This window comes from Elephas maximus, chromosome 3 (assembly GCF_024166365.1).
Source record: "Elephas maximus indicus isolate mEleMax1 chromosome 3, mEleMax1 primary haplotype, whole genome shotgun sequence".
In the NCBI taxonomy this organism is placed as follows: domain Eukaryota; kingdom Metazoa; phylum Chordata; class Mammalia; order Proboscidea; family Elephantidae; genus Elephas; species Elephas maximus.
The window spans coordinates 13,561,254-13,573,978 of NC_064821.1; the positions used below are offsets into that span (position 1 = coordinate 13,561,254).

The window sequence follows — 12,725 nt, forward strand, 5'->3', positions numbered from 1 at the left end:
TCCAGAGCACAGAAAAGGATGGAATACTCCCAAACTCATTCTATGAAGCTAGCATATCCCTGATACCAAAACCAGGTAAAGACACCACAAAAAAAGAAAATTATAGACCTATATCCCTCATGAACTTAGATGCAAAAATCCTCAAAAAACATTCTAGCCAATAGAATTCAACAACGTATCAAACAAATAATTCACCATGACCAAGTGGGATTCATACTAGGTATACAGGGATGGTTCAACAATAGAAAAACAACTAATGTAATCCATCATATAAATAAAACAATAGACAAGAACCACATGATCTTATCAATTGATGAAGAAAAGGCATTTGACAAAGTCCAACACCCATTTGTGACAAAAACTCTCAGCAAAATAGAAGAGAAATTCCTCAAAATAATAAAGGGCATTTATACAAAGCCAATAGTCAACATCATTCTAAATGGAGAGAGTCTAAAAGCGTTCCCCTTGAGATTAGGGCCCAGACAAGGATGCCCTTTCCCCTTGAGATCAAGAACCAGACAAGGATGCCCTTTATCCCCACTCTTATTCAACATTGTGCTGGAAGTCCTAGCCAGAGCAATTAGGCTAGATAAAGAAATAAAGGGCATCCAGATTGGTAAGGAAGAAGTAAAAGTATCTCTGTTTGCAGATGATCTTATACACAGAAAACCCTTAAGAATCCTCAAGAAAACTATGAAACTAATAGAAGAGTTCAGCAGAGTATCAGGATACAAGATAAACATACAAAAATCAGTTGGATTCCTCTACACCAACAAAAAGAACACTGAAGAGGAAATCGCCAAATCAATACCATTTACAGCAGCCCCCAAGTAGATAAAATACTTAGCAATAAATCTTACCAGAGACATAAAAGGCCTATACAAAGAAAACTACAAGACACTACTGCAAGAAACCAAAATAGACCTACATAAGTGGAAAAACATACCTTGCTCATGGATAGGAAAAAGTAACGTTGTAAAAATGTCTATTCTACCAAAAGCCATATATAGATACAACACAATTCCCATCCAAATTCCAATTACATTTTTTAATGAGATGGAGAAACAAATCACCAACTTCATATGGAAGGTAAAGAGTCCCTGGATGAGTAAAGCCTTACTGAAAAAGAAGAACAAAGTGGGAGGCCTCACTCTACCCGATTTTAGAACCTATTATACTGCCACAGTAGTCAAAACAGCCTGGTACTGGTATGACAGATACATAGACCAATGGAACAGAACTGAGAATCCAGACATAAATCCATCCACATATAAGCAGCTGATATTTGACAAATGCCCAAAGTCAGTTAAATAGGGAAAAGACAGTCTCTTTAACAAACGGTGGGGGCATAACTGGATATTTATCTGCAAAAAAATGGAACAAGACCCATACATCCCACCATGTACAAAAACTAACTCAAAATGGATCAAAAACCTAAATATAAAATCTAAAATGATAAAGATCATGGAAGAAAAATAGGGACAACGCTAGGAGCCCTAATACATGGCATAAACAGTATACAAAACATTACTAACAATGCAGAAGAGAAAACAGATAACTGGGAACTCCTAAAATTCAAACACCTATGCTCACCCAAAGACTTCACCAAAAGAGTAAAAAGATTACCTACAGACTGGGAAAAAATTTTTAGCTATGACATTTCTGATCAGTGTCTGGTCTCTAAAATCTACATGATACTACAAAAACTCAACTACAAAAACACAAATAACCCAATTAAAAAATGGGCAAAGGATATGAACAGGCACTTCACTAGACATTCAGATAGCTAACAGATACACGAGGAAATGCTCACGATCATTAGCCATTAGAGAAATGCAAATCAAAACTGCAATGAGATTTCATCTCACTCCAACAAGGCTGGTATTGATCCAAAAAATACAGAATAATAAATGTTGGAGAGGTTGTGGAGAGACTGGAACACTTATACACTGCTGGTGGGAATGCAAAATGGTACAACTACTTTGGAAATCTATTTGGCACTTCCTTAAAAAGCTAGAAATAGAACTACCATTATGATCCAGCAATCCCACTACTTGGAATACATCCTAGAGAAATAAGAGCCTTTACATGAACAGATATATGCACACCCATATTTATTGCAACACTGTTTAAAAGAGCAAAAAGATAGAAGAAACCAAGGTGCCCATCAATGGATGAATGGATAAATAAATTATGGTATATTCACACAACGGAATACTACACATCAATAAAGAACAATGATGAATACATGAAACATTTCATAACATGGAGGAATCTGGAAAGTATTATGCTGAGCGAAATTAGTCATTTGCAAAAGGACAAATATTGTATGAGACCACCATGATAAGAACTTGAAAAATAGTTTAAACAGAGAAGAAAATATTCTTTGATGGTTATGAGAGTGGGGAGGGAGGGAGGGAGAGTGGTTTTTACTGATTAGATAGTAGATAAGAACTATTTTAGGTGAAAGGAAAGACAACGCACAATACAGGAGAGGTCAGCACAACTGGACTAAACCAAAGCAAAGACGTTTCCTGAATAAACTGAACCCTTCGAAGGCCAGTGTAGCAGGGGTGGGGTTTTGGGGACCATGGTTTCAGGGGATATCTAAGTCAATTGGCATAATAAAATCTATTAAGAAAACATTCTGCATCCCACTTTGGAGAGTGGCATCTGGGGTCTTAAATGCTAGCAATCAGCCATCGAAGATGCATCAATTGGTCTCAACCCACCTTAAGCAAAGGAAAATGATGAACACCAAGGACACAAGGTAATTATGAGCCCAAGAGACAGAAAGGGCCACAGAAACCAGAGACTACATCAGCCTGAGACCAGAAGAACTCGATGGTGCCTAGCTACAACCGATGACTGCCCTGACGGGGAACACAACAGAGAACCCCTAATGCAGCAGGAGAGTAGTGGGATGCAGACCCCAAATTCTTGTAAAAAGACCAGATTTAAGGGTCTAACTGAGACTAGAAGGACCCCAGATGTCATGGTCCCCAGAAATTCTGTAAGTCCAAGACAAGAACCATCCCCAAAGCCAACTCTGCAGATAGGGATTGGACTGGACTATGGGATAGAAAATGATACTGGTGAAGACTGAGCATGTTGGATCAAGTAGACACATGAGACTATGTGGGCAGCTCCTGTCTGGAGAAGAGATGAGAGGGCAGAGGGGGGCAGAAGCTGGCCGAATGGACGCGAAAATAGAGAGTGGAGGGAAGGAGTGTGCTGTCTCATTAGAGGGAGAGTAACTAGGAGTATATAGCAAGGTGCATATGAGTTTTTGCATGATACACTGACTTGGTTTGTCAACTTGCACTTAAAGCACAATAAAAAAATATATATATATATACATATATATATACATATACATATATATACACAAAACCAAATACGCAACACTTGCCCAAAAGCAAAGATGAGAAGGTAGGAAGGGATTGAAACCTGGGTGAATGGACACAGGGAACCCAGGGTGGAAAGGGAAAGGGGGAGAGTGCTGGCATATTGTGGGGATTGCAACTAATGTAACAAAACAATTTGTGCATAAAATTTTTTAATGAAAAACTAATTTGTGCTGTAAACTTTCACCTAAAATACAATAAAACTTAAACACACACACGTTTAGATTTTAATCCCAGACTGTGGGGAGCAGTCAGAAATTTTAGAAATGTAATACCAGTTCTAGGCACAGGGAGCCTGGGAACGCAGGGACTTAGGCTGGGTATCATGCTTCTCGCTCACCTGAAAGACGCGAGCAAAACTTTTCCCCACTGGAAAAACTGATAGTTTTGGAGACCCCAGACATGATCCAGCTGGACTCACTCTCCTGGCTCATTCCTGTGCTGAGGTCATGAGGGTGCCAACCTCATGTAGAACCCATACAGAGTCAGGGTTCTTCCCCAAATAACTCTCTCTCCCTTTCTTTACCCCATCGCCCATATGAGAGGTGGAGCTATGGCTTCAGAACTGCACAGAAAAGGCTCCGGTGCCTGAGGGAGGAACACTGTTTGCAGTGAGGGGACAGGATAGCTCTGGAGGGCCTGGGGCTCAGGCTCCTCAGCCAGAGGTGCTCCATCTTCAGGCTCTTCTTAGGGACATTCTGTCGTTCAACACAGATTCCTGAGGCCCAGGGTGGGGACGTAAGGCCCCATGATGACGGCTCTGAGAGTCACGTATGAAAGGTAATCCCAGGCATTGAAGGCTTCAAACACCACATATGTATAGAGGAAGGGCCCAGTGACAGTGGAGCAGGGCCTTAGGGTGCCACCTGGGACTTGCCTCCTCTGCCACATTTTACCTCATAGAAACATAGAGCACAAAGCACACAGCTGGTCCCCCACCAAATCAGATTTAGCCTCCCCCCCTCCTTACACTAAGAATTACCCAGTTCTCTGTAGTACTCACCATTTCTCTGGCTGCAGCTTCTGGAAGTTAAGTGAATGTCCTCTCAGAGCTCAAGAAGCCACTTCAGTGAGAGGGATGGGAGTGGAAGCAGAGCCACTGGGCAGACTGGAGGCTGATGAATGGTGTTTGGTCCACACACCAGTCAGAGCAGTTGTAACCTTATTTGTGATAGCAAGGATGTGCAAGGTGGTCACCCTGGGTACCCAGCTGCTGAGACTGGACTAGTTCTCCCTGTGCCACATCTGGGACCTGAAATAGAAGAAGATGGGGAGGAGACAGTGTTGAGCAAGGGGGGAGTGACAGGTCCTTAGCCTGCAGCTCTTTCCCTGAGCAGGACTTCCTCCCAGTCTCAAGGCAATGCTCCACCCTGAGGGCATTCGCTGTTTAAGGCAGAACAGGCTCCAGCCTTCCAGAGCACACACCTGCATTCTTCACACAGCTACTCAGCCTCTTCCTTTTGGTAACAAGATCACAGATGGAGGAATTTACTTATCCCAGAGAAGCATCCAGGGCAAGGCTGGAAAGCTTGAACCTGATTTTCTCCAGGGACTCAGGGGTTCACAGATGAGTTTGTTTGCTCACCTACGTAACTTTGCCCCTTGTAGATCAACACATACACTGCTATTTGGTATCAATGTGGGTGAATTTTCAGGGACAACATATTCTTCAAGTTTGGTGAATGCACTCATCATGCTTCATCATGTTTTTTAATTATGTACAGTTAAATCTCTTCTACCCAGCTTTGCTTTTGTTTTTTAACTTTCATTTCATATATACCATTGTAATATGTGATCAGTGTTTTTCATATTGATTTTGCAATTTCATTATTACCCCCTGAGTTTTGTTTTGTTTTTTGGCTCTCAAGTCATTGACACCACCAGTCCACAGCTTTCAGGAAATCTGGGAGGATTCCTAACACTTTCTCTTTCAGCATTGTAATAAATCAATCAACAAACGAATCAGAAAATCATTAAGTTTTCTCTAAGGAGCCCTCTCCCGCCTCTGTTCCCATCCCCCTTCCCCCCCAGCTCCCCCATCCAGCTGACTCCCACTCTTTTATTTCTTGATGTCAGTATAAATGTTCTCTCTCTTGCATGACCATCATACCAGTGTCTCCCCTTTATCTTTCACTTTATTATTTTCTCTCACAGCACTAATTTTAATTCACAACTTTATTTCTATGCTTACTTTCAGCATAAACTGGGAGCTTGTTAGATATGTAGACTCTCAAGCTACACCCCAGACCTGCTAAATAAAAATCTGCATTTTAATGTGCCCTGGTTATCCACATCCACATGCAACTTTGAGAAGCATTCACGGCTCTATAGCCTGTAACTCAAGGAATGAGCATTCGATCAACTGAGGTGCCCTTTGAACCATCTACATCTACATCATGTCACCCACTATCTTCCTGATCCACAATCTCCGTGTCTAGGCCACCTCACAGTTTTCCTTAACTTGTTCATAACAAGCTCCTGGTTGACATCATTCATTCATGGTTGTCTTTCCAAAATCTATTTGCAGCACAAGAACTGGAGTGTTCCGTTTTAAATCACAAATATACTCACATCCATCCCTGCCTCATGCCCGTCAGTGGCTGCCCGCTGCCCTTCAAAAAGCCCAGAGTAGTCAGCGTGGCTCTTAACAACTTGCTACCATTGCTTCTTCCAGTCTGGCTCACACGACAACCCCCAACCTGCAACCCACACTTTGTTTTCTTTGCTCCAATCATCTCTAACTTTTATCAAGCAACAGATAATAACGCATTCTCTGCTGCCTCAAATATTTACACACTCACTTTTCCCAACTGAAATATTCTTTCTACGCCCACCCATCACACATGCTAACAACCCTGCTCATGTACACAGCTAACCATGTATACAGCTGAAGCCAACTAATTTTATGAATTTTCACTTAAATGATTTTCCCTTTCAAGTAGTCTAACCCATTTTAACCTGACTATTGGGTTAGGTCCTTTTACATCAGGTATCAACACGTCCCTGGTTTGTCATTATTTATTTAAAACTGTCTCCCATTCTAGACTGTAAATCTACAGGCAGACAATTTATATTTTGTTTTCTTGTTCTTTCCAGCCTATGACATAGGTAATTGGGGTCACACACAGAATAATCACACACACAGATTGCCATCCATTGTATATACTGTGGAGCAGCACTACCCAGTGGAACTTTCTTTGAAAAGAAGCTTGTTCTGTCTCTGCATAGACCAATATGGAAGCCCTCTGGCCACATGTGGATATTTCGCACTTAAAACGTGACTAATGCAACTACGGAAGTGAAGTTTTTCTTTTTGATTTAATTAATTTTAACTGTGAATAGCCACAGCTAGTTAGTGGACATCACAACTCTAAGGGACTCACCAGAACCAAAAATGACCAAGGGAGGAGAAAGGGTGAGAAAGCTGCCATTACCACAACGCAAAGCTTCACAGCTTTTTTGTTTTCTGGAAGCCTGTCACTAGGGAAATAGAGTAGATAAAAGTAAAGGTAACATTCAATACAATTTGGTTGTATTTACCTGATTACGGTTAATGTCAACCTAAATTGCAGTTACCACATTCTGAAAATTGCAATGATATTTAAACAGAGAAATGAGTTAGAATAACTGAGGGGCGGGGGAGACTCTCTGAGGAGGTGACATTTGCAGTTAGACCTGACTTAGGAGAATAATGGGATTCCTATAGTAAAAAGTTTTCCTCTAACCACAGGAAATACCTGATGTAGAGGACAAAGGCAGAGAAAATCCTGACATCTTTGTAAAAGCTTTTAAAAAATGTGTCAAGAGCTTACTTAACATGAGGGTAAGCATTATAAATTTAAGTCAGAGAGCCATACATAAGCCTGAACATGTAGGATCTTGTTGAGCAACCTAAAATATGTGGATTCTATTCTGTACGTGACTGATAGCTTGCTTGGTATACATTTGTGAAATATGCCTCTTGCTGCTGGGTAGAGATTATACTTTTTATGAGAAAGAGAGAAAGTAGGAGAAAGCTCAGAGGCTGTTCTCCTAAGGGACCTCTCTCAGAGTAGCTTGGACTAAGGCTGTAGCCCTGACGATGGTGGTTATATTTTGGGTTTAAACCGACAGGACTTGGTGCTTTCCTGAAGGTGGAGGATGAGAGAAAAAGAGGATAAAGGTGGACCGAGTCTATCTCCCAATCTAGTGAATGGGTGCTGGTGCCATTTACTGACATGGGAAAGCCAGGTGAGAAGTAGACTTGCTGGGGTAAGAACGGAGAGCTCCATTTCGGACATGTTAGGTTTCAGAGCCACACAGCCCACAGTGCCCCAGGTGAACTCTGGGAAGGGTTTGGTCTGAGTCCACTGGTACCCAAGAGCCCATATCTCAACCTGTGGGCTGCCTCCTCCTGGAAACAAAGAATCAAACTGTGGTCTCTGAAATAGGCCCCATTCTCACTTCTGAAGCCTCAAGCTAGAGGGAAGGAAGAGCATAGTTCTGTCACGTATTAGGCCTTTAGGAAATGTAAGCCAATATTGGGGTGTTATCTGAGGGGCAACTCTTAGATTCTGAACTAGAAAAATTCAGTAGTTTTTGATGAGGGCTTGAATTTGACATGAAGTGATTACACTACCAGTCATGGCTCCAAGGGAACTCCAGTCCAAAAAGGGAGTACTTAGAGAATCTCGCTCTCTAAGGATACCCGAATTAGAAAGAGAAAAACAAATGCACTACATTTTTCTACAGATTTGACATTTCAGTGGTGTTTAATGATCATTTTTCCTCTAGGCATTTGAAAAAATTTTGAAACATGTAATGTTTCACAATTTAAAAAAATGTGAACATTTATTTTCTCCACATACTAGTTTTTAACAATGGGTTCTTAGATATAATGCCAAAAGCACAAGCAAAAAAAGACAAGAGATAAATTGGACTTCATCAAATTAAAAATTTCAGGCATCAAGAGATTATTATAATTCATGACTTGCGAATAGTTGCACATTTCACATTTATTGAAACAAGAGTACTTCCTAAAAATAATCTTTACAAAGATAAAGTACTTTTTGTAACACTGTAGTGTGGCTGGCCCTCTAGGATCTGTTCAGGGGTTTTGATTAGTTTTATTATACTGCCTCCCATTTTGCCCTCATTCCTAATATTCACTGTTCTGACACTGGGAATATACATGGCTTTTGCTCCAAGAAGATTTTAACCTACTAAGTAAGAAGCGTGGCTCTTTGGTAGTAAAAACTGTGTGGCTGACTCACCAGCATTCGCCCAGATCCTGCCTCAGCCAAGCCTTAATATCTTGGACAAACATAGGGTGTGTGACCTCTATAAATCCCTCATCACCTACATCAAGCTTGTTCACCCACATTACATTTTACAGCAGACCATATCATAGTTGACCATATTGTTTCTCATACAATCATGGCGGAAATGTCTGCCTTACAGCCAAAGCAATTTCTCGAAATGTGCCTCTTGGAAAATATTCTCCTCCTGAAATTGGAATAAATATGGTCCTAAATTCACGTACCAGTTCCAACTCAGGGTTCTGAATTCTTCATCTACCTTAAACACCTACAACCCTTCAAATAGGAGTGAATATATTCCTCCCCATAAACCTACTTTTTGTCTCAGCAGCAATATTTAACAAAGGTCCTGCTTAAATGAAGCACAGAAATGAGAGGGGAGCCTGGTGAGCGGCGGCTGGAGGGGGCGCAGGGCACTGAGACTCAGGCTGACCACCCGGGGCTTCCGTGGGGCCCGTGACTCTGCATTTCTCACAACCTCCCAGTGAGGCTGACGCTGCTGGTCTGGGAACCACACTTGCTCAGCGAGGACTGACACGACTCTACCTGTCAGTGCACCGACGGACAAGGTGCAGCCCAGGCCGCGCAGAGCACAGCTGCGGTCCCGGAGGGCGCGGGCGGCCCGGGCCGGCTTCTCCGACAGGCGACAGGCGGCGGCGGCGGCGGCGGGAGGCCCGGGCACAGCGCGGTACGGGGAGTCGCGCGGCTCTGCAGCAGCCCGGGAGGGCGGAGAGGCCAGCACTGCGCGGGAGAGCGGTGACAGCGCCCTCAGACCCCGGGACAGGGGCACCGGACCAGGAAGGACTCTGGCAGACACCACAACTACCTCACGGGAACGTGACCAAACGCGGCTGCCGGCCCCAGGACTCGCACTTCCGCTTCGGGTTTCTGGGACATTAGGTGCCAAAGGGAGGCGTTCCCTGAGCAGACCCAGAGGGCGCCACCTAGTGACCGTAGGGTCCAGTGTTTTCGCCTTGGACTTAAGGTCTGTCCACTCTAGGTTTTCTGATATGCGTATATAAGCTTAAGGGCACATTTGAGCAGTCAGATTTCTAATACACTTGGGGAGCAGAAAGAGTTGGTATTTGCATATTTGGCCCATTTGAAAAAAATTTACCATGTTGTTTAGAGAAATAATTTGTTTGCTCCTTATAAATATTCGCCGATATTTAGAGTTCTGGAAGTTGAAGTGTTGGCTTCTGTTCACAGGCTGTCTCCGCTTGCATATCACGTCTTTACGGACAAGGTGCAGCCCAGGAGCAGGGCACCGACTGTGCAAACCCAGTAGATCTCGCCAAGAGCCGAGGAACTTGGAGAGAGAAGTTTTCCAGGGCAAGATGCAGGCAGGTAACTGGCCTTGTGAGGAACAGTGTGTAAAAGGTGAAGTGTTTTTAAAAATGACAATTATGAACAGCTTTTGCTTTTTTTAATCAGGCATAAGATGCATAAATTGCATAAAGTGACCTAATCTTAAGTTTACAATGCTATGAATTTTTCCATACGTATGTACACTCATAAAACCACCTCTGAGATCCACAACTGATAATGCCACTTCCCAAAGTGATATTGTCCTTGGGAGTAACCAGTATTCTGTTATCCGTAGAGACAGGTTTTTGCATGTACTTGGCCTTCATATAATTGGAATTATATTGCATGAAGTTCATGATGTCTGACTTCATCTACTCAACATGTCAGATTTATCTGTGTTGTTACCTGCAACAGGTGTTTGTTCCTGTTTGGTGCGATGTAGTATTGCATTCTATGAATATATTAATATTTTAAAAAATTAATCACCTGTTTTTAAGATTTGTAATAAAAGCTTAACAACAGCAACAATTATAACCTATTATATACATATATTTATATTGTTGTTGTTAGGTGCCATCCAGTCAGTTCCAACTCATAAGGACCCTATGTACAACAAAACAAAACAAAACATTGCCTGGTCCTGTGCGATCGTCATGATTGTCATTATACTTGAGTCTATTGCTGCAGTCACTGTGTCAATCCATCTTGTTGAGGGTCTTCCTCTCTTTTGATGACCCTCTACTTTATCAAAAAAGATGCCCTTTCCCCAGGGGCTGATCCCTCCTGACAACACGTCCAAAGTATATGAGACGTAGTATCCTCGTCCTTGCTTCTAAGGAGCATTCTGATTGTACTTCCTCCAAGACAGATTTGTTCGTTCTTTTGGCAGTCTGTGGTACATTCAATATTCTTCGCCAACACCACAGTTCAAAGGCATCTATTCTTCTATCTTACTTATTCATCCTCCAGCTGTCCCATGCTGATGAGGTGACTGAAAACGCCATGGCTTCGGTCAGGTGCACCTTAGATTCAAGGTGACATCTTTGCTTTTCAACACTTTAAAGAGGTCTGTTGCAGCAGATTTGCCCAATGCAAAGCAACTTTGGATTTCTTGATTGCTGCTTCCATAGGTGTTGATTGTGGATACAAGTAAAATGAAATCCTTGACAACTTCAATCTTTTCTCCATTTATCATGATGTTGCTCGTTGGTCCAGTTGTGAGAATTTTTGTTTTATGTTGAGGTGCAATCCATACTGAAGGCTGTGGTCTTTGATCTTCATTAGTAAGTGCTTCAAGTCTTCTTCACTTTCAGCAAGCAAGGTTGTGTCATCTGCATAACGCGGGTTGTTAATGAGTCTTCCTTCAATTCCGATGCCCCGTTCTTCTTCATATAGCCCAGCTTCTCGGATTATTTGCTCAGCATACAGGTTGAATAGATATGGTGAAAGGATACAACCCGGACACACACCTTTCCTGACTTTAAACCAATCAGTATCCCCTTGTTCTATCCGAACAACTGCCTCTTGATCTATGTAAAGGTTCCTCATGTGCACAATTAAGTGTCCTGGAATTCCCATTCTTCGCAATGTTACCCATGATTTGTTATGATCCACACAGTCGAATGCCTTTGTATAGTCAATAAAACACCGGAAACATCCTTCTGGCGTTCTTTGCTTTCAGCCAGGATCCATCTGACATCAGCAACGATACCCCTAGTTCACGACAAAGGCACTAAACCGCTTGGACACTAGGTGGAGCCCTCCCGGTCTGTGCACGGAGCCCCTTCCCTACGGCACCTTTGGCGTCTGAAACCGGAAGTGGAAGTGCTGGTCTAAGGGCCGGGAGTTGTGTTTGGTTGCATGGCAAGCGCTGTTTTGAGGTAGGTTTTGTGTTTGTGTCTGTCCTGCAGCAGGTACAGCCCACGGGGCTGAGGGCTCTGCGCCTGCTCTTCTGCGCACTCCTGGCCTCTCTGCCCTCCCAGAGCTGCGGGACTTTTTGTAGCCGGGCTGTGCGGGGCCCTCCCGCCACCGCCGCCGCTCTCCTGCCGCCTCCTTGGATGTCCCGGCCCACCCGGGCGCAGCTCCTTTCTGAACTACCAGAGTCGGGAAGCCGGGTAGGCGGGTGGCGCTGTGTCTCTGGGTGGATGAACAGGTAAAGTTGTGGGAATCCCGCTGAACAAAAGCGTGGTTTTCAGATCAGCAGCATCAGCTTCACCTGGATGTTTGTGAGAAACGCACAGTCAGGAAGCTCAGGGTAGTTGGCCTGGGTCTAAATGCCCTGCTCTCACCCTGTCCAGTGCGCTGCTCAAAATGCTCCCATCGGATCTACCATGGAAGGTGTGGGGCTGCTGGGGCAAACCAGGGTCTGGGACCTGACTGCCCTGGCGGGGGAGATACCAAACAGTAAATAAACAGTGCTTTCCATCTACCACAGCCTCCACCAGGCTGAGTCCAGTATAGCTAGATGGTGCCCGGCTACCACCACTGACTGCTCTGACAGAGATCACAATAGAGGGTCCCAGACAGAGCTAGGGAAAAATGTAGAACAAAATTCTAAATCACCAAAAAAGACCAGACTTACTGGCCTGACAGAGACTGGAGAAACCCAAGAGTATGGCCCCTGGCCACCCTTTTAGCTCATTAAGGAAGTCACTCCCAAGGCTGATCCTTCAGCCAAAGATTAGACAGGCTCATAAAATGAGACTAAGGGGAT

The 12,725-nt window shown here is 43.4% G+C and overlaps 3 protein-coding genes across 3 annotated transcripts in view; 2 read left to right on the forward strand and 1 right to left on the reverse strand.

The window, feature by feature from the left end:
* Positions 1-9,569, reverse strand: part of LOC126074015 (zinc finger protein 883-like) — a 34,847-nt gene extending 25,278 nt beyond the window's left edge. Inside the window, exons 1-2 of the mRNA XM_049881356.1 lie at positions 9,251-9,569; positions 4,411-4,659 (exon numbers count right to left, since the gene is read on the reverse strand). Coding sequence (XP_049737313.1) covers positions 4,411-4,413 — 3 coding nt within the window. The 5' untranslated portion in view covers positions 4,414-4,659; positions 9,251-9,569. The remainder of the gene's footprint in view (positions 1-4,410; positions 4,660-9,250) is intronic.
* The window catches only part of ZNF558 (zinc finger protein 558), a 386,595-nt gene that overhangs the window by 119,399 nt on the left and 254,471 nt on the right, over positions 1-12,725 (forward strand). The gene's annotated exons all lie outside the window — the stretch shown is intronic.
* LOC126074016 (zinc finger protein 883-like) overlaps positions 11,821-12,725 on the forward strand; it is a 66,316-nt gene continuing 65,411 nt past the window's right edge. Inside the window, exon 1 of the mRNA XM_049881357.1 lies at positions 11,821-11,892. The gene's annotated coding sequence lies outside the window, so the exon portion shown is untranslated. The remainder of the gene's footprint in view (positions 11,893-12,725) is intronic.